Source organism: Chelonia mydas, chromosome 20 (genome assembly GCF_015237465.2).
Source record: "Chelonia mydas isolate rCheMyd1 chromosome 20, rCheMyd1.pri.v2, whole genome shotgun sequence".
Lineage (NCBI taxonomy): Eukaryota > Metazoa > Chordata > Testudines > Cheloniidae > Chelonia > Chelonia mydas.
The window spans coordinates 18,208,864-18,236,126 of NC_051260.2; the positions used below are offsets into that span (position 1 = coordinate 18,208,864).

The window sequence follows — 27,263 nt, forward strand, 5'->3', positions numbered from 1 at the left end:
CTCGGCGCCTGGTCAGAGCTGAGCTCTCCCTCCCGAGCTGGGGTTTCCCTCTGGCAGACGTTCCAGGCCGGCTCTGCCAGGACCCTCCTCGGACGGGCCACTTGCCAGGTCTGAGCACGATCGGGGCTGACCGTTACCGGCACCGGGGTTTTGGGCTATGCCCTCAGCTGACCTGTGCGATGTGAGCCCTGCCACGGCTCTGCCAGCGCCTGGCTGTCGTGCTGCGGCCCAAGGGCGAGTGCCCGGCTCAGGGCAGGCCAGGAGGAACCAGGCCACAAACTCCAAATCGGCTGGAGATCTGGGCTGAGATTTCCCCAACCAAACCTCACCTGTAAACACCTTGGGCATCGCAACAGCCACACTGGGGAGTCCCCGCGGGTGCCCGGCTCTGTCTCGCCACCCCTGTGATCTGCCCAGAGAGACGGTCCTTCCCACCAGGGATCACAGCGACCGTCCCAAAGGTCCTGCCACTGACCCGAGGGCAATCGCACCTGAGCCCTCACCCAAAGCCATCGCTTGCAGCCAATCCTGCGAGACCCAGCTGCGGCTGGCCAAACCAGGAGCGTTAGTTACCCGGCTAACGTGGGGAGACTGAAAACACCCCCCCCCACCTACCCCCCCACACCCCACCCCCTGTTCCAAAAGGTAACAGGAGCGTCTGTCATCAGCCGGCTCCATGTGCGTGTCAGGGCTAACCCGGCAAAGCCCCCCGGCTCTGTGCTGAGCCCTCGATCCTTGGCCAAGCAGCCCAGCGAACCCGTTCCTTCGTGTTGGGGGTCTGAGTCTCTCCCCCCCGCTGCAAACTCAGCTGCCGGCAGGGAGCCACTTGCCAGTCTCCTCTTAACTGGGGGGGGGCGGGGCAGAGGAAACAAGTCTTTGGTCCCTTTTAATGTTCCACCCACGCCCATCTGCTGGCCCTACTGCTGGGGGGGAGGGGGGGAGCGGAGGCTGGGAGCCAGGACACCTGGGTTCTGTCCCTGGCTCAGGGAGGGCAGGGGGGGTCTAGTCCAGTGGTTAGCAGGGGGCTGAGAACCAGGACACCTGGGTTCTGTCCCTGGCTCGGGGAGGGGAGTGGGGTCTAGTGGTTAGGGGAGGGGAGTGGGGCTGGGAGCCAGAACTCCTGGGTTCTGTCCCTGGCTCGGGGAGGGGCGTGTTGCAGTGGCTAGAGCGGTGCTGGAAGCCAGGACTGCGGGGGAAGGGGAGAGGTGGTGGGAAGAAGGGGGTGCATGTGGGGTGGGCGGAATCTCTCCGAGTGCCAGGGTTCAATATGTTCCTGCAGCCGGGCGGCTCCATCCCAGGGCTGACGCGCTCAGCCGCTTCTAGCCCAGCCCATGACCAGGCTCTTGTATTCTATAATTAACTGTCTGGTAAATGAGGGATGAAGAAATGGAAATGGAGCTGGGGGCTGCCAGGCGGCTCAGCTACTCCATGCACCCAGGGCCGCTGGCTGGCAGGTGACCCAGCCAGGAGCCCCTTTCCCAGGTAGCCTCCTGCCCGCCCCCCCGGCCGCTCAGAACTGAGTGCCCAGCCAGGGGATCTGCAGGAAAACCAACAATCTCTGCCAGGCCACAGCTGGAGAGCCGGGAATGGCAGAGGAGAAACCAGCGAGGACCCCAGACAGAACGGTGGTGGTGTGCGTGTGGGGGGGGGTGTACCCACACAGGTGCGTCTGTGTCCATGGTGCTTTCATGTGTGTGCCCGTGTCCATGCGTGTGTCCGTGTGCATGCGTCCGTGCGTCCATGCGTGTGCGTCCATGCGTGTGCGCATCTCTCCATGTGTGTGCGTCTGTGCATGTGTCCGTGTGTGTGTCCGCGTGCGTGCGTCCATGCGTGTGTACATGCTCATGTGTGACCCATGACTACTATTCCTGCAGGAAGAGTTCAGAGGTCGCCCAGGCCCCCACGCGTGGCTCAGTCCAGGCCTCAGCCCTGGGCACGGTTCTCTACTTTCCCCAGGCCCTGCCCGTTGCAGCTGGGAGCAGCCAGCAGTCGCCCCACGCCTGAGTGCCGCTCCCTGGGTCTCTTGCTCACTGGGCCGGCCTGGCCAGCAATCAGCAGCAGAGATCTGACGAGGATGCTGGGAGCGTCCTTAGAGCGATCAGCAAGTCACTTGCTTTGGGGGTCGTTAGCGGGAGAGATTTTCAAGGGAACGGAGAAGGGAGCGAAAATCACCCTCGACGCTATAGCAGAGCGAGAGCTGCCCCGAGCCCCATGGGCCGGACGCTGCAGATGCCACACAACAGAGCCTCTGCCCCAAAGACTCGTGCTGCTGATACGCTGATGGTGCAGAGAGGTTGGCAGTCCCGCGGCGTAGGCCCGGGTTGAGGGAATCAGCCCCCCAGCAGCTCCCCTGGCTCCAGGCAGCCGGTCCTGGCATGAAACCAGCCATTTCCGCTTCCTGGGCCAGACCAAACCCACGCTTTGAACAGGCTTCGCTCGTTGGGCTCGGGGCGAGAGAGGCTGGTGCGGGAAGTTCCTTCGTCCCTCCCTGCATCCCAAAAGCCACCGGGTGACCCTTGACCCCACATCGGGTGTCAGAACTCGTGGGGATGTGAATCCCACAGGGACTGGGGCTCAGCTGGCAGGACCCCTGGCTGCAGGGACTCAGTGGGTGGGGGGGGGCTGGCCTGGCTCTAATACACCCCCCCAAACGATGTGGTGGTTAAAAAGAAGAGACCTTGTTTCCCGTCACCGGAGCCTTGTGCACCAGCGTGTGGGGGGTGTAAGACGCTGCTGTCTCCATGTCTCACACCTGCTTTGCATGAGTGTGAACGAGCGCACCAGGCACTGGCAAAGTGGAGTCTTCCCTTTCCCCTGTTAGCGGGGGTGGGAGTCTCCCCCTTGCACCAAGAGAGGGGAGGACACAGACCCCTCAGCACAACGGGCCGGCTTCCGCTGCGCCCCAGGCCAATGGAGGGCAGCGGCCCCCATGCACGGCCCCTTAGACCCTGGTCCCACCGTGCCCAGGAATAGTGAACGAGGAGCAGCTGCCACCCCCGGCCTTGGCAGGGTCCCTTGCTTTGGGGAAAGGAGCAGCCTGGGTTGTGGCTGAAAGGGCCAAGCACTGGCCCGAAGTCAGTTACCTCCCCGTGGCTCTTTGCTGCCCCCAGTGACCGGGGAGGGAGCCTGGGGACAGAGCTGCAGAGAAGGAGGATAATTAAGGAATTACAGCCCTGCCAGGAGCTGTCACAGCCCGCGTGGGGGTGGAGGTGCGGGTGCAGGTGCTGGGGGAGCTGTCAAGGGGCTGCCAGGCAACTCTTAAAAACAAGGAGATAATTTATTCAGGGAGAGGAACCCAGGGTGGGGGCGGCTGATTGACAGGGAAGTTGCTGGCACTTCTGCAGAGACACCCGTGTGCCATGAGGCTCCCCGGCAGTTCATAGCAGCCTGCGCCATGCAGCTTAATTACGGGCTGGGGTTGTTCAGAGCGGAGAAGAACACCCCGAGCAGCGCGGGGAATCCTGGGGCACAAGGCTCCCACTCCTCTGAAGAGCGCAGGAATTGCCCAGCCCAGGGGCCCATCTACCCCGGCATCCCGTCTCCAACAGCCCCCACTGCTCTGGAGCGTGGTGGATGGAGCCCTGCAGGAGGCAGCGATGGGATAACCTGCCCCCAGGACAAGTTCCCACCTGCCCCCCGGCAGCCCCCCCCAATCCCAGGCCTTTCCCCTGTCCCCCAACCCACGCGACCCCAGGCACACAGACGGCCTCTCTGTGGCGGCTCTGGGCGCCGTGTGGTCACACGGAGGTGCCGGTCCTCTGATACCGGCAACACACCGGCCCCCGGATTCAGAGCCCTGCAGGGCGCGTCCTGTCACTGGGTGGCCCAGGCCCCAGCCCTGGCTCTGCGTGAGATGGTGGGGGCCATGTGGAGCCACTCACAGCACCTCCCCCCCCACGCCCCCGGGCCAGCTGCACCCTCCCTGCCGGCTCCAGCCCCCTCGGCTCCCCCGGGCGTGTGGAGGGGCATCTGCCTGGCTCACCCCTCACGGCCGCCTGGGAGGCGGGACGGGCCTGGTTAGGGCACAATCCTCGGGGGGGCTGGACTCTAGGCCAGGTCCCGCTGTGCAGCCCCAGCAGGGGGCACCCAGAGGCCACAATGATGGGCACAAGGAGCTGGGCAGCAGAACAGGGAGCAGGGCCCCCCCCAGCCCAGGCCACAACAACAGTGGAGGGAGGGAGAGGGGTCTCAACCCCCCCGTGAAACTCTCGGCCTCCCCTCTAACCACTAGACCTCCCTCCCCTCCCCAGGAGAGAACCCAGGAGTCCGGCGCCCAGCCCCGCCCCTCCCCAGGAGAGAACCCAGGAGGCCGGCGCCCAGCCCCGCCCCTCCCCAGGAGAGAACCCAGGAGGCCGGCGCCCAGCCCCGCCCCTCCCCAGGAGAGAACCCAGGAGGCCGGCGCCCAGCCCCGCCCCTCCCCAGGAGAGAACCCAGGAGTCCGGCGCCCAGCCCCGCCCCTCCCCAGGAGAGAACCCAGGAGGCCGGCGCCCAGCCCCGCCCCTCCCCAGGAGAGAACCCAGGAGTCCGGCGCCCAGCCCCGCTAGGCACTAGCCGGGCAGCGCCCCCTGCAGGTGTTTGAGGCGGGGCCTCGCCCCCCGCCCCCCCGGCATCGGCAGGCGCGGGGCCAATGGGCCGGGCCGGCCCCGCCCCCCGCGCACGCTCCCTGCTCGGCGCAGCCCCGCGGTGCGCGGCGCAAGGGGCGCGCAGCGAGCCCGGCCGGGGCCCCGCGCGAGGCGGAGCCGCGTGGAGCCGCGCGGGGCGGAGGGTCCCCGCCGGGGCCGCGGGGAGCCGCGATGCGGAGCCGCTAGCGGGGGAGCCGGAGCCGCCCGGGCCGGGCTCCGCGTCTGCACCATGCGCCTCCTCCCCAGCCTCTGCCTGCTGCTGGCGGCCGGGTCCCGGGCAGCCCAGGTAGGCGCGGGGGGGCGAGCGGCCCGGGGGGGCGGTGTGTGGCTCCGGGGGGCTGGGCCCCCAGCTCCCTAGGGGGGCTCCCCTTGGGCCGAGGGGTGCCGGCGGCGCAGCCCCGTCACACCCCAGGGTGACAGTTCGGGTCAGTGGCTCTCAGCCCCCCCGTTCGCCCCCGCCCAGGTGTGCGGCGGGAGCCCCGGGCCGGGCCGAGGGGGGCTCGGACCCAGGGCGCTGGGTGGCTCCCAGGGGAGCTCGGCTCCCGCCGGCGCTTGGGGCCCCTCTGGTGCCTGTTCTCGGCCGGGCTGGTGAGTGCCCTGGGCCGCCGCCCCCGGAGCGGACTGAGGGGGACGGGGCGTGTTTTCAGGCAGAGCCGCAGAGAGGTGCCAGGACTCCTGGGTTCCTCCAGCTTGCGGAGGGCTCGGCAGGCTGTCACTGTCCTGCTGGCCTGTCCCTGGCACCCGTGCCACGTCCCGGGCCAAATGGCACCTGCTGTCCCCCAGGCCAGGCCCCGTCGCGGTTCCCTGCCTCCTCCCGCCCCACCCTGGGGCTGGCAGAAGTTCCCGTTCCCACGGGAGAGTCAGTAACTCGTGCCACCCGATGGCAAAAGGCCGCCGGGGTCGAGGACGCACAGGCTCTGTGCTGAGCCCCGGCTTCCAGCCGTCCCGGGCAGGAGCCCCTCGGCGTGCCAGAGCCCCCAGGGGACCCGCTCTCCCTGCAGGCCTGGCCACACGGCCTCTGAGGCTGAGCCTCTGGGCCCCAGCCCTCCTGCTGCCCGCCGTGAGCTCTGCCCGGCGGGTCCGGCTGAGCCAGACGCCTGGGCACAGACCTGGCCCCTCTGCCGGGACCAGCGCGGGTCAGCCAGGACTGGCAGCGACCCCCAGCCCACAAGCAGCAACGGGCTCGTTAGCCCCCGGCCCGGGAAGGCCCCAGGTTGGCGCAGAGCAGCGAAGGATCACACACATGGTCCGTGCGGCCGAGCCAGGGCTCCGCCCGGCCAAGCCACCGTGGGGTCCGTCTGGGCTGGATCTCCGGCTCTGTCAGTCCTGGTGAGAGCTGCTGAGCCCCTCTGCGGGCCTGTCCTCACCCCCAGCCTCCTGACACCTCCCGGGCCATCGTCCCGGGCCTGTTCCCATGTGCTGCCTTCTGGAAATTCCTTAGTAGGGTTAATTGTTCAGTTCGGGGGCAGGGGCCGGGGTGGGTGTGTGTGATCCCATGGTCCCTCCCGTCTCCTGCTCTGCCCCAAGAGCAGCTTTACTGCTACCCCGCGGGTGCAGCAGGGTTACAGAGGGAAACTGAGGCATGCATTCGCTTCATAACAGTATTACAGAAAATTCCTACCTTGTTCCGTCATTGAAGGGGAAATCCGTGCCTATCCCCCGGGACCCTGAGCTCGGGGTGGAGGGAGTTGGTAGCACTGCCCTACAGTTCCTCTTTCCAGCTTCCCAAGGCTTCAGGATCCCGGCTGAGAGCAAGGGGCATCTGGTCCCTCCGTGTGGGAATGGCCACGCCAGGGTGAGAGCAGGGCCTCAGTACTGGGCTGATGGTGGGGGTGTCTCTGTCCCCAGGAGCCAGGGGGTGTGCCAGGCCTAGTCTCTCGGTGCCCCAGCTGTAAGGGGAGGAGGGACTCTCTGGGGAGAGGGAAACCGGAGTTTTGGGGGTGGATGCTCTGTGCAGCTGCAATGTCTGAAACAGGGGCCTAGCCCCTGTGCAGGAGCCCCTTCCCCATCTCCCTTCCCCCCCCCCCCACCTCCTCTAGTCCCATCCTGTCCCAGCCACCATTGCTCTGCCCACAGGCTTCTGCTCCCGTGTGCCCCCCAGTGGGTGCAGCGGCCCCTCCCCAGCTGGGCTGAGCCCAGGACCCCCATGCATACAGCTGTGTGGGGGTCTCTGCAGCCTGGCCTTGTGCTTGCACGCTGCAGGGGGAGGGGTCACGGCTGGGGGTGCCACGGGTTCCCCTGGGGGCCGGCTCCCACCCGTATGACCCTGGTTGGGAGACGCTCCCAGGCTGTGTCGGTGACGGGTGGGCCCGGCTTGTGGTGGGGGCTGGCGAGGGAGGAAATGGGGCCTGGGTGCAGCAGCTGCTGCGGCTCTGATCCCAGAGGCCAGGTGGGCAGAGCACGCGGCCTCCAGGGCTCTGGCCCTGGGGTGAGTCCAGCTGAGCGTCTGCAGTGACCAGGCCGCCCAGCGGGCAGCATCTATCAGTTCCCCGGGGAGGTCGGGCAGGGCGGAGTCCACCCAGGGGGAGCCGTGACCCCAGAGGCCCGGTATGACGAAGTGGGAACGTTCTTAATGTTTTCTCTGAATGCTGGGTGTGTGCCTCAGTTTCCCCTAGGCAGTACTTAAGTCTCTAGATCAGGGGTCCCCAAGGCGGTGCTTGAGAGGGGCTGTGGTCGGGGAGGAGGGGACGCCCCCGGCCTGGGGCTGGCAGGGCTCTGTCGGGGAGCAGCCGTCGGAGAGCCGGGATCTGCAGTGGGCACCTGCGGTGGCCCTTTGGGCTCAGGCTCAGCTGCCTGCAGGGCTGGACTCCCTGGGGGTGGGGTCCCGCTGAGCTGCTCGTTGCAGACTCTGGTCCCCCAGCCTCAGCCCTGGCCCCCACCCCGCCGAGCGGTGGCTGAGTCAGCCTGGCAGAGCTGGCACCTGCAAGCCCTGTCCCAGGACGTGGAGGCTGCAGCTGCTCCCGGGCTCCTGGTTAGACAGCTGGGCCTGCTGAATAAGCACCAGGGCAGGCTCGCTTGCCACTGGCCGGCTCTGCCGGCTGAATATGCGTGATGCGCCTGGGGCTCTGGTTGGCTAGACAGCCCCTGCTCAGCCCACCCTGCCCCCCTCTCTGCCCTCAGGTGCGGGGAGGGGAGTTAGTGCCCTGCTCTGATTTCACCTAGTTCTGCTGTCGCTCGCACCCCTGTGCAAAGTGAGCCTGTCACTCGCTGCTGGGTGGGCCTGACGTGCAAAGCGAGGGTGCAGTGGTTGGGATTGGTGCACGAGGGCCGGGTGGGCCTGACGTGCAAAGCGAGGGTGCAGTGATTGGGATTGGTGCACGAGGGCCGGGTGGGCCTGACGTGCAAAGCGAGGGTGCAGTGGTTGGGATTGGTGCACGAGGGCCGGGTGGGCCTGGTGTGCAAAGCAAGGGTGCAGTGGTTGGGATTGGTGAACGAGGGCCGGGTGGGCCTGACGTGCAAAGCGAGGGTGCAGTGGTTGGGATTGGTGCACGAGGGCCGGGTGGGCCTGGTGTGCAAAGCGAGGGTGCAGTGATTGGGATTGGTGAACGAGGGCCGGGTGGGCCTGACGTGCAAAGCGAGGGTGCAGTGATTGGGATTGGTGAACGAGGGCCGGGTGGGCCGGACGTGCAAAGAGAGGGTGCAGTGATTGGGATTGGTGCACGAGGGCCGGGTGGGCCTGACGTGCAAAGCGAGGGTGCAGTGATTGGGATTGGTGAACGAGGGCCGGGTGGGCCTGACGTGCAAAGCGAGGGTGCAGTGGTTGGGATTGGTGCACAAGGGCCGGGTGGGCCTGGTGTGCAAAGCGAGGGTGCAATGGTTGGGATTGGTGAACGAGGGCTGGGTGGGCCTGGTGTGCAAAGCGAGGGTGCAGTGATTGGGATTGGTGCACAAGTGCCGGGTGGGCCTGGTGTGCAAAGCGAGGGTGCAGTGGTTGGGATTGGTGCACGAGGGCCGGGTGGGCCTGGTGTGCAAAGCGAGGGTGCAGTGGTTGGGATTGGTGAACGAGGGCCGGGTGGGCCTGACGTGCAAAGCGAGGGTGCAGTGGTTGGGATTGGTGAACGAGGGCCGGGTGGGCCTGGTGTGCAAAGCGAGGGTGCAGTGATTGGGATTGGTGCACGAGGGCCGGGTGGGCCTGGTGTGCAAAGCGAGGGTGCAGTGATTGGGGTTGGTGCACGAGGGCCGGGTGGGCCTGACGTGCAAAGCGAGGGTGCAGTGATTGGGATTGGTGCACGAGGGCCGGGTGGGCCTGGTGTGCAAAGCGAGGGTGCAGTGGTTGGGATTGGTGCACGAGGGCCGGGTGGGCCTGGTGTGCAAAGCGAGGGTGCAGTGGTTGGGATTGGTGAACGAGGGCCGGGTGGGCCTGGTGTGCAAAGCGAGGGTGCAGTGATTGGGATTGGTGAACGAGGGCCGGGTGGGCCTGACGTGCAGAGCAAGGGTGCAGTGGTTGGGATTGGTGCACGAGGGCCGGGTGGGCCTGACGTGCAGAGCAAGGGTGCAGTGGTTGGGGTTGGTGCACGAGGGCCGGGTGGGCCTGGTGTGCAAAGCGAGGGTGCAGGGGTTGGGATTGGTGAACGAGGGCCGGGTGGGCCTGACGTGCAAAGCAAGGGTGCAGTGGTTGGGATTGGTGCACGAGGGCCGGGTGGGCCTGACGTGCAAAGCGAGGGTGCAGTGATTGGGATTGGTGAACGAGGGCCGGGTGGGCCTGGTGTGCAAAGCGAGGGTGCAGTGATTGGGATTGGTGAACGAGGGCCGGGTGGGCCTGACGTGCAAAGCAAGGGTGCAGTGATTGGGGTTGGTGCACGAGGGCCGGGTGGGCCTGGTGTGCAAAGCGAGGGTGCAGTGGTTGGGATTGGTGAACGAGGGCCGGGTGGGCCTGACGTGCAAAGCAAGGGTGCAGTGATTGGGATTGGTGCACGAGGGCCGGGTGGGCCTGGTGTGCAAAGCGAGGGTGCAGTGATTGGGATTGGTGAACGAGGGCCGGGTGGGCCTGGTGTGCAAAGCGAGGGTGCAGTGGTTGGGATTGGTGCACGAGGGCCGGGTGGGCCTGGTGTGCAAAGCGAGGGTGCAGTGGTTGGGATTGGTGCACGAGGGCCGGGTGGGCCTGGTGTGCAAAGCGAGGGTGCAGTGGTTGGGATTGGTGCACGAGGGCCGGGTGGGCCTGGTGTGCAAAGCGAGGGTGCAGTGGTTGGGATTGGTGCACGAGGGCCGGGTGGGCCTGGTGTGCAAAGCGAGGGTGCAGTGGTTGGGATTGGTGCACGAGGGCCTGGTGGGCCTGGTGTGCAAAGCGAGGGTGCAGTTATTGGGACTGGTGAACGAGGGCTGGGTGGGCCTGGTGTGCAAAGCGAGGGTGCAGTGGTTGGGATTGGTGCACGAGGGCCGGGTGGGCCTGACGTGCAAAGCGAGGGTGCAGTGGTTGGGATTGGTGAACGAGGGCCGGGTGGGCCTGACGTGCAAAGCGAGGGTGCAGTGATTGGGATTGGTGCACGAGGGCCGGGTGGGCCTGGTGTGCAAAGCGAGGGTGCAGTGGTTGGGATTGGTGCACGAGGGCCGGGTGGGCCTGACGTGCAAAGCGAGGGTGCAGTGGTTGGGATTGGTGCACGAGGGCCTGGTGGGCCTGGTGTGCAAAGCGAGGGTGCAGTGATTGGGACTGGTGAACGAGGGCTGGGTGGGCCTGGTGTGCAAAGCGAGGGTGCAGTGGTTGGGATTGGTGCACGAGGGCCGGGTGGGCCTGACGTGCAAAGCGAGGGTGCAGTGGTTGGGATTGGTGAACGAGGGCCGGGTGGGCCTGACGTGCAAAGCGAGGGTGCAGTGATTGGGATTGGTGCACGAGGGCCGGGTGGGCCTGGTGTGCAAAGCGAGGGTGCAGTGGTTGGGATTGGTGCACGAGGGCCGGGTGGGCCTGACGTGCAAAGCGAGGGTGCAGTGATTGGGATTGGTGAACGAGGGCCGGGTGGGCCTGGTGTGCAAAGCGAGGGTGCAGTGATTGGGATTGGTGAACGAGGGCCGGGTGGGCCTGGTGTGCAAAGCGAGGGTGCAGTGATTGGGATTGGTGAACGAGGGCCGGGTGGGCCTGGCGTGCAAAGCGAGGGTGCAGTGGTTGGGGTTGGTGCACGAGGGCCGGGTGGGCCTGACGTGCAAAGCAAGGGTGCAGTGATTGGGATTGGTGCACGAGGGCCGGGTGGGCCTGACGTGCAAAGCGAGGGTGCAGTGGTTGGGATTGGTGCACGAGGGCCGGGTGGGCCTGACGTGCAAAGCCAGGGTGCAGTGGTTGGGATTGGTGCACGAGGGCCGGGTGGGCCTGACGTGCAAAGCGAGGGTGCAGTGGTTGGGATTGGTGAACGAGGGCCAGGTGGGCCTGACGTGCAAAGCGAGGGTGCAGTGGTTGGGATTGGTGCACGAGGGCCGGGTGGGCCTGGTGTGCAAAGCGAGGGTGCAGTGGTTGGGATTGGTGCACGAGGGCCGGGTGGGCCTGACGTGCAAAGCGAGGGTGCAGTGATTGGGATTGGTGAACGAGGGCCGGGTGGGCCTGGTGTGCAAAGCGAGAGTGCAGTGATTGGGATTGGTGAACGAGGGCCGGGTGGGCCTGGTGTGCAAAGCGAGGGTGCAGTGATTGCGATTGGTGAACGAGGGCCGGGTGGGCCTGGCGTGCAAAGCGAGGGTGCAGTGGTTGGGGTTGGTGCACGAGGGCCGGGTGGGCCTGACGTGCAAAGCAAGGGTGCAGTGGTTGGGATTGGTGCACGAGGGCTGGGTGGGCCTGGTGTGCAAAGCGAGGGTGCAGTGGTTGGGATTGGTGCACGAGGGCCGGGTGGGCCTGACGTGCAAAGCGAGGGTGCAGTGGTTGGGATTGGTGCACGAGGGCCGGGTGGGCCTGACGTGCAAAGCGAGGGTGCAGTGGTTGGGGTTGGTGAACGAGGGCCGGGTGGGCCTGGTGTGCAAAGCGAGGGTGCAGTGATTGGGACTGGTGAACGAGGGCCGGGTGGGCCTGGTGTGCAAAGCGAGGGTGCAGTGGTTGGGATTGGTGAACGAGGGCCGGGTGGGCCTGGTGTGCAAAGCGAGGGTGCAGTGGTTGGGGTTGGTGCACGAGGGCCGGGTGGGCCTGGTGTGCAAAGCGAGGGTGCAGCACGTGCAGGGACACTCGCCCAGTCAGTCACCCGGACGCAGCGCGGTGTCCGTAGGGCAGACCTGTCCATGCTGCAGCCACCCCGTGTTCCAACTCCATCCGTCTGTCTCCATCTGACCTCGCTGGCCAGTTCCCGGGGGGAGCCCCAGCCCCCCCTCCTTGCCCCCCCCGTCCTTTGTTCTCACCAGGGATGTTGCTCAGTCTCCCCCTGGGTCGCTGAGTGTTCGTGGCCATTGGCTGCTCCGTTTCTCCAGTGATGTGGGTTTGTCTCAGCCAGTCTGTTTCGGTAATCCCTTCGGGCTCTGCCAGCTGGGCGACCTGAGCACAAACAGTCCTTCTTCCCACCCGCGACGGGGAGCCATTGAAAATATAGGGGAAACTGAGGCACACATGGTTCATAGACATAGTACGGTAATTTCCTGCTTGGTCCAGGGGTTTAGGCAGTGCCTAGCATCACTGGGGGACCCTGGTCCGGGTCTGTGCGTCGCCTGGTGCCACAAGGGGCCCTGGTCCTGGCCTGGGTCTATGCGACGCCTGGTGCCACGGGGGGCCCCAGTCAGGGTCTGTAGGTGCTGTCACAGTGCATAATACCCCAGTGCCCCACTCCCACGGCCTTGCGCCTGCGGATTGCTGCAGAGCTCTTGGGAGACAGGGTCAGACTTCAGGAATTTCGAGGGCGGGGGCGGGGGGGTGTGTGTGTCGTGGGGCAGCCCAGGGCCCCTCTAGTCTGGTATCCATCTCTGAGAGGAGCGGCAGCAGGAGGCAGTGATGGGGTGACCTGCCCCCGGGAGAGGCTGGGGCTCATGCCCTCAAGCAGGAGGGTGCATGAGCTAACTCTGGGTATTTTAGTTACTCGTAGGGACGTCTGGCCCTTTCCTGAACCCTGTGGGGCTCTCGGCCTCGGAGAGATCTTGTGGCAGAGAGTTCCACCAGCATTTTGTGAACCCTGCGCAAGTGTGTCCTTGCTACCCCGCGTTCTAGCGAGAAGAGCGGCTGGGCCACCAGGATCTGCCGCTGTCTCCTGAGGGCGCCTTGCTCCGCTCTGGCTCTGGTGCCCATGGACACGTTTGGGGGTGTGCGTGTGTCTGACTCTTCCCTCCCCCGGGAGCTGCGCTGCCTCCCTGCTCCTTCTCTCCTTATGACCGCATTAAATTCCCCAGCACGGCGCTAAATGCCACATAACGAGCCTGAATTAACGAGCAATTTACATGCAGATTCCCAGTGACTACGCTAGGGTTGGGCAAACGAGAAGAGAATGAGCGAGGGGTGGGTGGGCGGGCGCTGGAACTCAGCGCTGGGCCCGGAGGGGGTCACTTGTCTCTGGCTTGTAGCGTAACAAAACACACTTCCCGTCTGGGTGTCTGTGCCCCCTCTGTGGGTACCTCAGTGCCTCCAGCTCCCGCTCCCTTGGCCCCCTGGGCAGTGCCATCTCCCCGCCGGCAGGCCTGGCCCTCGTGCTCCCAGAGGTGCTGGCGACCTGGAGAGTGGGGCTCGGTGTGCGTATCTCAGCGAGGCCGGGCATTGTGGGTGCTGCTGGGATGCCTGTCGGGAGCTGGGTGCCCCAGGTGGCACAAGGGGCTTCCCTCCTAGGGGGTCTCTCTTCCCCAGCTGGCCAGAGTCCTGCAGAGAGTGGGCCAGGGCTGGGCACTCGGGGCAGGGATGGTCCCTTCTTGGGCTCGACACGGGCCACAGAACAGCAGCAGCTTGAAGGGTCCGGGGCAGGGGCTGGGAGGGAGCCGGCAGAGGGGCAGAGTCAGGGGTGGGGCCGAGGCAGGGGCTGGGAGGGAGCCGGCAGAGGGGCGGGGTCAGGGGTGGGGCCGGGGTCGGGGCAGGGCAGGGGCTGGGATGGAGCCAGCAGAGGGGCGGGGCCAGGGCAGGGGCTGGGAGGGAGCCGGCAGAGGGGCAGAGTCAGGGGTGGGGCCGAGGCCGGGATCAGGGCCGAGGCAGGGGCTGGGAGGGAGCCGGCAGAGGGGCGGAGTCAGGGGTGGGGCCGCGGTCAGGGCAGGGGCAGGGGCTGGGATGGAGCCAGCAGAGGGGCAGAGTCAGGGGTGGGGCCGGGGTCGGGGCAGGGCAGGGGCTGGGATGGAGCCAGCAGAGGGGCGGGGGCAGGGCAGGGGTTGGGAGGGAGCCGGCAGAGGGGCAGAGTCGGGGTGGGGCCGAGGCCGGGATCAGGGCCGAGGCAGGGGCTGGGAGGGAGCCGGCAGAGGGGCGGAGTCAGGGGTGGGGCCGAGGCCGGGATCAGGGCCGAGGCAGGGGCTGGGAGGGAGCTGGCAGGGGACGGGGCCGGGGTCGGGGCAGGGCAGGGGCTGGGAGGGAGCCGGCAGAGGGGCAGAGTCAGGGGTGGGGCTGAGGCAGGGGCTGGGAGGGAGCTGGCAGAGGGGCAGAGTCAGGGGTGGGGCTGAGGCAGGGGCTGGGAGGGAGCCGGCAGAGGGGCAGAGTCAGGGGTGGGGCCGGGGCAGGGGCTGGGAGGGAGCTGGCAGGGGGCGGAGCCAGGGGCGGGGCCGGGGCAGGGCAGGGGTTGGGAGGGAGCCGGCAGAGGGGCAGAGTCAGGGGTGGGGCCGAGGCAGGGGCTGGGAGGGAGCTGGCAGGGGGCGGAGCCAGGGGCGGGGCCGGGGCAGGGCAGGGGTTGGGAGGGAGCCGGCAGAGGGGCAGAGTCAGGGGTGGGGCCGAGGCAGGGGCTGGGAGGGAGCTGGCAGGGGGCGGAGCCAGGGGCGGGGCCGGGGCAGGGCAGGGGTTGGGAGGGAGCCGGCAGAGGGGCAGAGTCAGGGGTGGGGCTGAGGCAGGGGCTGGGAGGGAGCCGGCAGAGGGGCGGAGTCAGGGGTGGGGCCGAGGCCGGGATCAGGGCCGAGGCAGGGGCTGGGAGGGAGCCGGCAGAGGGGCGGAGTCAGGGGTGGGGCCGAGGCCGGGATCAGGGCCGAGGCAGGGGCTGGGAGGGAGCCGGCAGAGGGGCAGAGTCAGGGGTGGGGCTGAGGCAGGGGCTGGGAGGGAGCCGGCAGAGGGGCGGAGTCAAGGGTGGGGCCAAGGCCGGGATCAGGGCCGAGGCAGGGGCTGGGAGGGAGCTGGCAGGGGGCGGAGCCAGGGGCGGGGCCGGGGTCGGGGCAGGGCAGGGGCTGGGAGGGAGCCGGCAGAGGGGCGGAGTCAGGGGTAGGGCCGAGGCCGGGATCAGGGCTGAGGCAGGGGCTGGGAGGGAGCCGGCAGAGGGGCGGGGTCGGGGGGTGGGGCCGGGGTCGGGGCAGGGCAGGGGCTGGGAGGGAGCCGGCAGAGGGGCGGGGGCAGGGCAGGGGCTGGGAGGGAGCCGGCAGAGGGGCAGAGTCAGGGGTGGGGCTGAGGCAGGGGCTGGGAGGGAGCTGGCAGAGGGGCAGAGTCAGGGGTGGGGCTGAGGCAGGGGCTGGGAGGGAGCCGGCAGTGGGGCAGAGTCAGGGGTGGGGCCGAGGCAGGGGCTGGGAGGGAGCTGGCAGGGGGCGGAGCCAGGGGCGGGGCCGGGGCAGGGCAGGGGTTGGGAGGGAGCCGGCAGAGGGGCAGAGTCAGGGGTGGGGCTGAGGCAGGGGCTGGGAGGGAGCCGGCAGAGGGGCAGAGTCAGGGGTGGGGCCGAGGCAGGGGCTGGGAGGGAGCCGGCAGAGGGGCGGGGTCGGGGCTGCGGGCGGGGCGGGGGCAGGGCTGAGCGGCACGGTCTCCCGGTGCTGCCCGCACTCGGTGGCTGCTGAGCCCCTGCCTGGCGCCCGTGGGGACGCGTGTGAGGCGCGGGCTGCGGCCGCCCCCCGACGCTCGCTGGCTCCCTGCCTGCGCCAGGCACCAGGCCGCCCCGTCTCAGTCAGGGCAGGGCAGCGCTGGGGCGCCGGGTGCTGCAGCCCACCACGCACAGGGCAGCGTCCTTGGCGTGCAGCCTGGCGCGGGGCAGGGAAGATGGGACAGACCTGGGGTCTCTGGTGTTCGCCATGTGGGGCAGGGCCTCGACCCTCAAGGTGCTAGTTCCAGGGGGCTTGGGGGGAGCCGCCTGCAGCATCTGGGCACCGTCTGCCTGGAAGCGGCTGCAAAGCCCAGGGACGCCGATCCCCCCTTACCCTGCGTCTCATCCCATTGCAAGCTCTGCCCAGCTGGGGGGGCTGATTGAGGGGGGAGAGCTGCACCCACCTTTCCCCTCCTGCTCCCCTGTGCTCTGTTTTCTCCCCCCCCCCCCCCCCCCCGGGTTCATCCCGTCTCCATGCTGCACCCCCCCGGCACTCGGAAGAGCCCCCATCCCTGCAGCCAGCCTGGCCTGGGGCCATTTCCACTCCCCCCACCAATGTGGGGAGCCGGAGCCCAAGCAGCTGGTGCTGGCGCCTGGTGCAGGGATTCGCGTGATGAATAAATGCTGGGGGGGGGTGGGGGGGTGACCGTCTCACTCCCATCCCCGTGGCCTGGGCGAGGCTCAGTGAGGCTGGAAGGCGGCAGAGGAAGCTGTGTGGCCTCGCCACCACGCTCTGGGCCGATGGAAAACTCTGCCACAAGGGCTCACCCAGGCTGAGGAGTGGTGTTTACGGGTGTTATGGCAGCACCCAGGAGCCCCGGCCAGGGCCCAGGGCCCCAGGGTGAGGGCACGGCACAGGTACTGAATGAAGACGGGCCCTGCCCCGAAGAACCGACAGTCTCCATGCAGCCGAGAGCTGGGCAGGGTCTAGAAAAGGGCTCGGCCATTTCTGTGGCTAACAAGAACATCCCTATTTAGAGCAGCGAGGGGCAGAATGTGCCCAAGAGGCCTGGCTGGGCCGGAGACGTCTAATTCCCAGGGGTCAGCGGGGCCTTCCCCGGGGCCGGGAATCCCATCGCTGCCGGCTGCAGGGCTCTGGGCGCCTTTCTCCACAGCAGTGGTGCTGTCGGAGCCGGGATGCTGGGCGTGCGCGTGGGCGTGCGTGGGCGTGCGCACGCAGTGATGGCTAGTCCCCACAAGGTGGCACTGCAGGACCGTCCGGTCCGGTCTGGTCTGGGTTCCCGGCGCTAGGCTGGGCGGAGGTGCCTACCTGGCCAGGGCATTCGCACCACGTCCAAAGCTCGCTCAGCCCCAAGGGGCCCCACCTCGGAGAGCAGAGACGCAGCCCCTGGGGACGGGGAACGGCGCTGGAGCCCAGCCCAGCCCAGCCCCTCTGCCCGAGGAAGGGCCACAGCGGCGCTCCGGGCACTGGGAATGCAGATTCTTGACTCAGGACGAGGCACCAAGCGTTACAACGTGCTGAACCAGGGCCCTAAGTCTCACAACCGACACCTCTTCAGGGCAGGGACTGTCGGTCGCCATGCGCCTGGCCAGGGACCGGCGCGACGGGGCCCCCGTTCTCGGTCGCCGTGCGCCTGGCCAGGGCCCGGCGCGACGGGGCCCCCGTTCTCGGTCGCCGTGCGCCTGGCCAGGGCCCGGCGCGACGGGGCCCCCATTCTCAGTCGCCGTGCGCCTGGCCAGGGCCCGGCGCGACGGGGCCCCCGTTCTCGGTCGCCGTGCGCCTGGCCAGGGCCCGGCGCGACGGGGCCTCCAAGTGCTCCCATCACAGAAATTACGTTAATTGGAACAAAGGAAACACTCCTTCCTGTAAAAAGAAAAGGAGGACTTGTGGAACCTTAGAGACTAACCAATTTATTTGAGCATGAGCTTTCGTGAGCTACAGCTCACTGCATCGGATGCATTCTTTTTGCGAATACAGACTAACACGGCTGCTACTCTGAAACTCCTTCCTGTGTACTGAGTTCTGTGGATGCAGGGTCCCGGACTCCTGGGTTCTAGCTGTAGCTCTGGGAGGGCAGTGGGGTCCCGTGGTTGGAGCAGGGGGCTGGGAGCCAGGACTCGTGGGTTCTGTCCCAGCCGGAAGAGGGAACTGCTCTCTGGCCCGATCGCTGCTGGGCCCCTGGCAGGAGTGTCTCTAATTGTGGCCGATTCTGTAGGAAGGCGAGGTAGCGAGACGTCGGTGTGGCCAGCAGATGGAGACGCCGGGCTTGGGAACTAATCCGCTGGGGGGCGGGGGGGTGCTGGGCTGAAGCAGGTGCAGGGGAACGAGGGGCGGGGGGGACGATCGTGTAGCCTCTGAACCAGCTCTTGCAGTCACAGCGGCCGCAGCCCGGGGGCAAAGGGGCTAGTCCCGCTAATGACAGGGATGGGGCATGTGCGGGCCCCGGGGCCGCTGTCTGGGGCAGGGCCAGGCAGAACTGTATGGGGGGAACCCAGGGCTGGCCTAGCAGGGGCTGCGGGTTCAGGAGTGAAGGGCACCAGCAGAGCTGAGGAGGGGGGAGTTTACAAATGAAGCAAACCTCCCCCCTCTTTCTGGAGGTCTCGGCAGGTCTCTGGCACTAACCCCTGCTTCCCCTGGCCCGGTGTCCTGTGCTGTTCTCCTCTGTCTGGGGCTTATACGGTGCTCACCACCATGGTGTCTGGGCACTTTCTGAAGCCGCTGCCTCTCCCCTGCATGGGGGGTGGGGAGTCAGCAGCAAGGGCAGGCTCGGGTTCCCTCCAGGGAGGGGGCGGCAGGGCTGTGGGGGCTGCAAAGGCCTGGAGTCCTGGCCTCGCCTGCCATTTGCCCTCCCTCCTGCTCTGGGGGCAACCCAGGCCGGGCCATTCCCATCCTGCCGGCCTCTCGCTACCCCTTGCCCCCCCCGTCCCCGGAGACCCCACGCGGGGCCGGGGCCTTGCCCCCCCCGTCCCCGGAGACCCCACGCGGGGCCGGGGCCTTGCCCCCCCCGTCCCCGGAGACCCCACGCGGGGCCGGGGCCTTGCCCCCACGGAGACCCCACGCGGGGCTGGGGCCTCTCCCTGCAGCCTGCTGACGATTGGCGAGGTGACTGACGGGCCCCCCGTGCGACGCTCTCCCAGTGACCAGCCCCCCGCATCTCACCGCTCTGATGTGTCCTTCCCCCCACCCCGGACAGGGCTGAGCTGTCGTAACCTCCCTCCCCGGATTCCTCCCCGTTTCCTCGACAACCCCCTAAGCTCCCGGCTGGTGCTAGAGGCTCAGAGAGGAGCCCCCTTCCCCCCCCGGGGGCTCCGCTGAGACCGGGCCAGATGGCCGGGGCTTCCCGGTGCCATGTCTGCTCAGGCCCCCCCCGCCCAGCCGGCCCGTGGCCAGCCCCAGCTGACGTCACTCGGCTGGAAGTGATGGGGAGCGGAGCGGGGGTTCGCTCCAGCCGGGCGCTTTATAAGGACGGGAGCGGAGCCGTGCGGCTCTCTCCGGCTCGCTCTCAGTCCCGGAGGAGGCTGGGGGGCCGGCTGGTGAGCGGGGGCGCGCGGGGGCTCCCCGGGCTGGGGGCCGAGGGTCGGGAAGCAGGCTGCCGCCCCACCGAGGGGGGATGAGGCAGGGGCCGACATGACCGTGCCGCTGCTGAAGATCGGAGCTGTGCTCAGCACCATGGCCATGGTCACCAACTGGATGTCGCAGACGCTGCCCTCCCTGGTGGGGCTCAACGGCACCACGATCTCCCGGGCTGGCACCTCAGAGAAAATCGTGAGTCCCTATGGCCAGGTGCCCACGTGAGCAGCTGGGGGTGTGTGTGTGTGTGTGGGGGGGTGTCTGTCTGTCCGTCCGTCCGTCCGGGTGCCCCGCACGCTGCCGGGCGGCTGACTCGGGGGAGTCCGGGTCTGTCCGTGTCCGGCTGCCTTTGCAGGGACCCTAATGGGGCCGTCTGCGTTTCGCCCCAGCCTGGTGGGGGATGCCCCGGCCTCTCTGCTCCCTGCCCCCCTGCCGTTGATCTCCCCCCCACTTTGCCTGGAGAGCCCCCCCCCCCCCCCCGGAGAGCAGTGCGCTGGGGCTGAGCAGGGCGGGACCCCTGGGGGGACAACAGACGAGCGGCTGCTCTGTGCTGCGGGTCCCCATCGTTGTGGGGGGCGGGGGCTGGTTGTTACAGATTTACTGGCTGCAGCGTTCGCTCCCATCTGTCTGAGCGCGGTGCTGAGCCCGGCTGGGGCCCCGGCGGTCACGCTCCTGCGTTTCCAGACCCCTTTGGCTCCGGTTCCCTTTGTGGGGTGGAGCGGGATTTTCAGACCCTCCTGCACCCATGGCACGGTGGAGAGACACGTCCCTGCTGTGGATCCCCCCCACAAGGCAGCCGGCGCTGGCCCCTGCGGGAGACCAGGCGAGGGGCTGGTGGCCCCCCGGCTGCTGCAGGGGAGCTGATGGGGCAGTGCCAGTGACCCTGCCAGCCAGCCCCTCTGGGAGGCAGGTGCTGCAGGCACTGAACGAACTGTAGCCCCCCCTGCCCCCCCAATTCGTTAAATGACTCCCGCCGGGCTGAGCAGCTCCGTCTCCTGAGGAGCCAGAGCAGGGCTGGAGGCGCCCGGGGCTCCCCCAGGCTCGGCCGGCCGCTCGCGGCTCTTGGCAGCTGGCTCGGAGTGGGGCAGTGCTGGGCGGGGCCCGCTTGGGGCTCCTTAATTGCTTGAAAAAGCCTCCCCCGAAAAGAGGAGGACAGCCGTCCATGCCCCCCAGCCCCTCGCACTGGCAACCTCGCGCCTGCCCGAGTCGATTCTGCGCCCACTGGATGCGCCAGAGACTTTGCGCTTTCTCTGGCTTGAATTATGGGCTCCGGCCCAGGGGGTCCCGGCTCTGCCAGCCAGAGAGCCAGCAGCCCGACCCCTCGGGGCAGCCATGGGCTGGGGATGTGATCCAGGCTTTGCGATGGGATGCGCCCGCTGCCTCTCTCCTGTGCACCTTGGGGCCTCGTTGGGGAGAATTGTTCACTCCTGGACTGGAGCTGTCTCGGCTCGTGTGTCCTTCCCCGAGCCGGGTGTCAGGTCCTCCCGCGACTGCTCAGATACGGCGTCCGAAACCTGTCTGCTCCAAACCAACTCAACACACTGGGGGCAGGGGACTGCAGGGGGCTGGGGGATCCCGGACTGAATGAGCTGGTGTGGGGGGCAGGGGACTGCAGGGGGCTGGGGGATCCCGGACTGGACGAGCTGGGGGGGGGGGGGGGCAGGGGACTGCAGGGGCCTGGGGGATCCCGGACTGGATGAGCTGGTGCGGGGGGCAGGGGACTGCAGGGGGCTGGGGGATCCCGGACTGGATGAGCTGGTGGGGGGGGCAGGGGACTGTAGGGGGCTGGGGGATCCTGGACTGGACGAGTGGGTGGGGGATTGGGACTGCAGGGGGCTGGGGGGATCCCGGACTGGATGAGCTGCGGGGGGGACTGCAGGGGGCTGGGGGAGCCATGGATGAGGGACCTGGGGATTAGGGGGCTGCAAGGGGTTTGGGGGATCCCGGGCTGGAGGAGCTGCGGGAGACTGCAGGGGGTTGGGAGATCTGGGGTTGGAGGAGCTGGGGGGGGGGACTGTGGGATCTGAGGGGGGGCTGCAGGGGACTGGGAGGTCCGGGGCTGGGGGAGCTGGGGCTGAGGGGGCTGCAGGGGACTGGGAGATCTGGGGTTGGAGGAGCTGGGTGGGACACAACTGCTGGGGGAGGTGGGGGGAACTGCAGGGGGCTGGGGGAGTCAGGGATGGGGAGCTGGGGCTGAGGGGGCTGCAGGGGACTGGGAGGTCCGGGGCTGGGGGAGCTGGGGCTGAGGGGGCTGCAGGGGACTGGGAGATCTGGGGTTGGAGGAGCTGGGTGGGACACAACTGCTGGGGGAGGTGGGGGGAACTGCAGGGGGCTGGGGGAGTCAGGGATGGGGAGCTGGGGATGAGGGGGCTGCAGGGGGCTGGGAGATCCGGGGTTGCAGGTACTGGGGAGGGTACTGCAGGGGGTTTGGGGAGCTGGAGGGGGGATTGGAGGAGCTGGGGGTGAGGGGACTGCAGGGAGTTGGAGGGGCTGGGGATGAGGGAGGTGGGGGGTGGACTCTGGGCCCACTGTGGGTCCCGTGTGGCATTTGCAGGGGGACCTGCCGCCGCTGCTGGAGAGGAAGAAATGGCCCCGATTCTGTGTGGATTGGGAGCAGCTCAGGGGAAGTGGCTGGTGTGAAGCTGGCCCAGCTTGCTCAGATCCTCGTTAACCCCAGTTACGGCCCTAACGAGTGTGGAGGGTGTGGTAGAGGTTGCTAACCCCCCAAGGAGCTGGGCTGTGTGGGTGCTGGCCCTGTGGAAGGGGTGGGGCAGTGACTGTGGGGGGAATTTTCCCTGCCCCAGAGCACAGCCTGGAGAGCAAAGCACCCTGGGGCTGGCAGGGGGGAAAGTGATTGTAAGGGCCCTCCCGTGCCCCCCCCACCCTCACCCAAGCCCTAAATTGCTGATTTGTGTCTCCTGTGCAAGCTGCCTGGTCCGGCGGGGGCTGGGGGCTGCGCCGGTGTGAATGGGCACCACTCCCTTGGCTCTGCTGGGGCGGGGGGTCACACATTGCAGGCGGCTTCCTGGGGCTGCAGCTTCCTGGGGCGTTGGCACTGAGGGGAAGCGCTCTGGGTGGGGTCGTCATGTTTAGCCCAGGCTGGTTTGAAGCCCCGGCTCCGGGGGCGCGGTTTGGTTTGCCGGCTTGGTGGTTGGCAGCACCCTGTAGCGCGGGCTGCCTTCGCGCTGGGGCTGCGTAGGGAATAATGATCCACTTGCCTGCCTGCAGGACGCCTGGGTTCCTTCCCCGGTGCTGGCGGCTGCCTGCCGTGAGTGAGTTTGTGTTAATGCACCCGTCGGCCGGGGCTGGAGCGCGGGGCCCCGGGAGGCAGTGTCCTGAGCCCTGCTCCTCGACTGGGCACCAGCCGTGGCCACGCAGAGCAGGCGGCAGCCGCCGCGTCTGGGGGCACCATGCTGTGTGCTCTGACCCCCCGTGCCCGGCTTTGCTGCCGTTCCCTGTTCTCTGCTTGCTGTCTGTCCACCCCGTCCGTCAATCGTAAAATCTCTCACTGTAACGGGCAGCCTCCGGATCAGGCGTTTTGCTCATAGTCCCTCCCCGTGGGGCACTCGCTGCTCGCTGTGGCGGCCCCCCATAGCTGTTGGGTGTGGGGCAGCCCCTCTTGCTGAGTGTGGTGCCCTCTGCCTGTGGCAGGTTTCCATGGCGATTGCTGTGGTGTGAGCGGGAGACGGGGCAGCAGGAGTGGGTCATGGACACGCACGTGTGTGCACACGTGTTGCGCACAGACCGGGGCGTGCACACGAGCCCTTGGGTGTGTTCCCCGGTTGTTCCCATGCCTGCTGGCCTGCTGCAAGCTCAGCCAGAAATGCCTCGCTGGGCTCTGGGTCTGGACCCCCCTTGGGGCTGCCTGCAGCGCCCTGTCGCGGGGACCTGCGTCCGCCGACATTCGGGAAACCACCCCCTCCCCTCCCCCCCAGCCAGGGCACCTGTGGTTTGACTTGGCCGGCGGCTCGAAGCTGTTTGATGGGGTGATGCCAGTGGAGTTGGCATGTTTCCCAATGGGGTGCCCTGCGGGGGCAGAGCTAGATTCCCTCACCTCCCCACTCCCTCCCCAGGCCCCCTCGGGCCCATCAAACACCCCCTTGTCGGCTTGGGCTCAGCCGGGAGCCTGGTCCCGTCTGCCCTGGCATTGGCACGCGTGGTCGGCTCCGGCTGGTGGTGCTAACTCAGTGTTTCAGGACCGCCGTGCTCTGGACAGCTCCTCTTATCTCCCTGCTCGGGCCCGCGGGAGCCAGGCGCAGGACAGCCTGGGGTGCGTCTCTGGGCCAGAAGCCAGCATGCCGCAGGACGGGCCAAGTAAACTCGGCTCTCACGCAAACACCCACCGGTGCTTCCCTTATCTGCGTTCCTGCAGCAGCCATAAGTGGGGATCAGCGCCCCACTGTGACAAAACAGAGAGAGAGACTTTGTGGTGGTTGTATGTCTGGGCAGGGCCCGGCGCGACGGGGCCCCCATCTCGGTCGCTGTGCGTGTGGGCAGGGCCCGGCGCGACGGGGCCCCCATCTCGGTCGCTGTGCGTGTGGGCAGGGCCCGGCGCGACGGGGCCCCCATCTCGGTCGCTGTGCGTGTGGGCAGGGCCCGGCGCGACGGGGCCCCCATCTCGGTCGCTGTGCGTGTGGGCAGGGCCCGGCGCGACGGGGCCCCCATCTCGGTCGCTGTGCGTGTGGGCAGGGCCCGGCGCGACGGGGCCCCCATCTCGGTCGCTGTGCGTCTGGGCAGGGCCCGGCGCGACGGGGGCCCGATCTCGGTTATCTAGATGCTGTTGCAATGTAAATAAGCCTGTGGCAGACCCAGGAATTGACCCAGGTGTCCTGGGTCTCAGTCCTTGTCTAGACCATGTAGCCACAACCCACTGTTGTTGTGGGTCTACTGAGGTAATGCAGGCCGGCCTGGATCCCTGGCTAGCGGCTCTGTTGAGCTCTGAGTTGCTGGCTGTCCCATTACACCAGAAATGGCCTGAGACCCCCACACAGCCGGGGGCTGGGGCTGGAGTTTCCAAGTGGGTCTGAGGAGGAGTTTTGGGCGCCCCTGGTAGCTTTGGCAGCCTTCATCCAGAGCCCTCAAAGCTGGATCAGCCCATTGTCCCCATGGAGGGGTTAAGTGACTTGCCCGTGAGCACAGATGGCGTTGTTGGCAGAGCATGGAAGAACCCAGGAGTCCTGATCTCCGGGTCCCCTGCTTGCGCCGCCCCAGGTAGAGAGCTATGTGGGGGAAATAGGTCTCCTCCATGGCCACGCATTGGGCTTGTTGGATGGTTCTTCTCCAGATGATCAGACTTGTCTTCAAAGCTGTCTGCGTTGTGTAATTCCAACTTCCAGGAGCCAACGCGGCTCCAGCTGCGGCTCCAGCTGGGTTTGTCTTTGGATTCCTCCTCTCGCGCTCGGCCCTCCGGTCAGACGACAGGGGGAACACGGCCCTCCGGCTCTCCCTCTGACTGGGCACACGGGGCCAGCACAGTCGTACCCCTGGTAGCCTCTCAGTTCTCCTGGCTATGGGGGCTCCGGCTCTCTGCCCGTCCTCCAGCCCAGCGCCTGCCTCCGTGCCCCAGGCTGCTCCTCCTGCCAAACATCCTCCCAGCATCTGGCTCCAGCCAGCCAATAACTGCTCCTGGCAGAGATTTTCCTTCCACATTAAGAGCTGACGCAGGCGACCCCATGCCAGCTCCTGCCTTTCCCGGAGAGCTGCTGCGTGCGAATGCTATTAAAAGCCTGCAGGCCGCCCTCCTTCTGCATGGAAATACCTCTGGATCGCGGGGAAGGCTGCGTGCTGCCCAAATGGGAAAGTACTGGGAAGTCACCAGCTTGGGGGAGAGTGCGGGGCGGGGCTGCTGCCTGCCCCCTCAAGCGGGACCCCTTGGCTGGCTGGGCTGGGGGCCGGGTGGGAACCTGGGCCGTGCCTCTTAACCTTGTAATTACTGAGCTCCTTTGCATGAGCCCCTCTTTGGAGTTGGCAGGGTCCTCGACACAGGAGATTGTAGATATTCCAGTGACCCCTAGAGACACTGAATGAGATGAGGGGGGTGCTGTTATGCCAGGTGCTGCAGAAACAGCAAGAGATGGACCCTGTCCCAAAGAGCTCAGAGTCCAAAGAGAGAGGATGGAAGGGGAAACTGAGGCACAGAGCAGGGCACTGCCAGAAACTGGAGGAGAACTCAGGAGGCCTGAGTCCCAGGCCAGCCGACCATCCTGCCTCTCCCATTTTCTAACTCATGGTTGAGGTGTCGTTGGCTTCGTGTTCAATCAGATCTTGCTCGGTGTATTTCGTTGCTGTAACGGGGCCTATAAACTCATGACTGGTGTGGAGAAAGTAAATAGGGAAGCGTTATTTACTCCTTCTCATAACACAATCACTAGGGGTCACCAAATAAAGTTAATAGGCAGCAGGTTTAAAACAAACAAAAGGAAGTATTTCTTCACACAATGCACAGTCAATCTGTGGAACTCCTTGCCAGAGGATGTTGTGAAGGCCAAGACTATAACAGGGTTCAAAAAAGAATTAGATACGTTCATGGAGAATAGGTCCATCAATGGTTTTTAGCCAGGATGGGCAGGGATGGTGTCCCGAGCCTCTGTTTGCCAGAGGCTGGGAGTGGGCGACAGGGGACGGATCACTTGATGATTCCCTGTTCCGTTCAATCCCTCTGGGGCACCTGGCGTTGGCCACTGCTCGCCCCAGTCGCTTCCACGCTGCTGGCTCATGCGGCAAACATGTCCCGTGTGCGCCCCTGGGAATGCCCAACCCCCAGCTCCCAAGTGCCTAGAGTCGCGTTTCGGGCCTGAATGCAGCCGGCTCGTCCGGGGCAGCTTTGCCTGCGGATCTGGCCCAGGGCTGGCTCATGTCACGCGGAACCGCCCCGGTACTACACGGTCAGTGCTTGTGTGGCAGGGTCATTAGTGTCACTCCCGGTGAAGCAGTTGTTGCTTTACAGTAATTGGCTAATCGCTAGGCACTCAGTGGTGTTCCTTGCAAAATCATTGCTCGGGATGAAGTAACGCTGCTGATGTGGCTGGAACGGGCCGTCTCGTCCGCGTGCTCCTCAGCAGCGCTCGGCCCTTAGTTCTGGGGACAGAGTCTCAGCTGCCTTGTGCAGTTGTTCACACGAGTGGAAGGATTATGCCCCCTCTGCACTAGTGCAAACAAAGGGGGAGGGCAGTGGGGGGTCTGGCCCCACCTTTTTATATAGCATCCTTCACCCCAAACTGGATTGGTGAAGTGTGTCGCCCACGACTGACATGCAGCCCGTGCTGGACTAGGATAGAGCAGCTGTTTCACGTGAGATGATGTGGTCGAGTGCAGGGCACTGGGCTGGGAATCAGGAGACCGATCTGCTGCTGGGTGCCCCTAGGCGACCTCTCTCAATCCTTTGGGGCAGGCTCTGGCTCTTCCTGTGCCATAAGAACGGCCAGACTGGGTCAGAGCAAAGGTCCATCTAGCCCAATATCCTGTCTTCTGATATTGGCCAATGGCAGGTGCCCCAGAGGGAATGAATAGAACAGGGCAATTATCGAGTGATCCGTCCCCTGTTGCCCATTCCCAGCTTCTGGCAAACAGAGGCTAGGGACACCTTCCCTGCCCATCCTGGCTACTAGCCATTGTTGGACCTGTCCTCCAGGAACTTATCTAGTTCTTTTTTGAACGCTGTTATAGTCTTGGTCTTCACAACATCCTCTGGCAAGGAGTTCCACAGGTTGACTGTGCGTTGTGTGAAAAAATACTTCCTTTTATTTGTTTTAAACCTGCTGCCTATGAATTTCATTTGGTGATCCCTAGCTCATGTGTTATGAGAAGGAGTAAATAACACTTCCTGATTCACTTTCTCCACACCAGTCATGGTTTTATAACCTCAATCGTAGCCCCCCCCCCTTAGTCGTCTCTAATAAAACTGGGACTTTTCAGTTTGCAAAAATCTCTCCTCATACGGAAGCCGTTCCATCCCCCTCATCATTTTTGTTACCCTTTTCTGAACCTTTTCCAATTCCAATCTCTCTTTTTGGAGATGGGGCAACCACATCTGCATGCAGTATTCAAGATGTGAGTGTACCATGGATTTATATAGAGGCAGTGTGACATTTTCTGTCTTATGATTTATCCCTTTCTTAATGATTCCTCACATTCTGTTCGCTTTTTTGATGGCCGCTGCACATTGAGTGGATGTTTTCAGAGAACTCTCCACAAGGACTCCAAGATCTCTTTCTCGAGTGTTAACAGCTAATTTAGACCCCATCATTTTATATGTATAGTTGG

The 27,263-nt window shown here is 66.2% G+C and overlaps 1 protein-coding gene across 2 annotated transcripts in view; it reads left to right on the forward strand.

Annotated features, from left to right (window-relative positions):
- Window positions 1-4,734: 4,734 nt before the first annotated feature.
- Window positions 4,735-27,263, forward strand: part of OLFM2 (olfactomedin 2) — an 88,546-nt gene continuing 66,017 nt past the window's right edge. The window contains exon 1 of one of the 2 annotated variants that reach the window (XM_037887708.2): window positions 4,735-4,908. In XM_037887708.2, the coding sequence (XP_037743636.1) occupies window positions 4,852-4,908 (57 nt within the window). In that variant the 5' untranslated portion in view covers window positions 4,735-4,851. Of the gene's footprint in view, window positions 4,909-18,984; window positions 19,197-27,263 lie in introns of those variants that run through there. The other variant, XM_037887707.2, reaches the window with a different exon arrangement.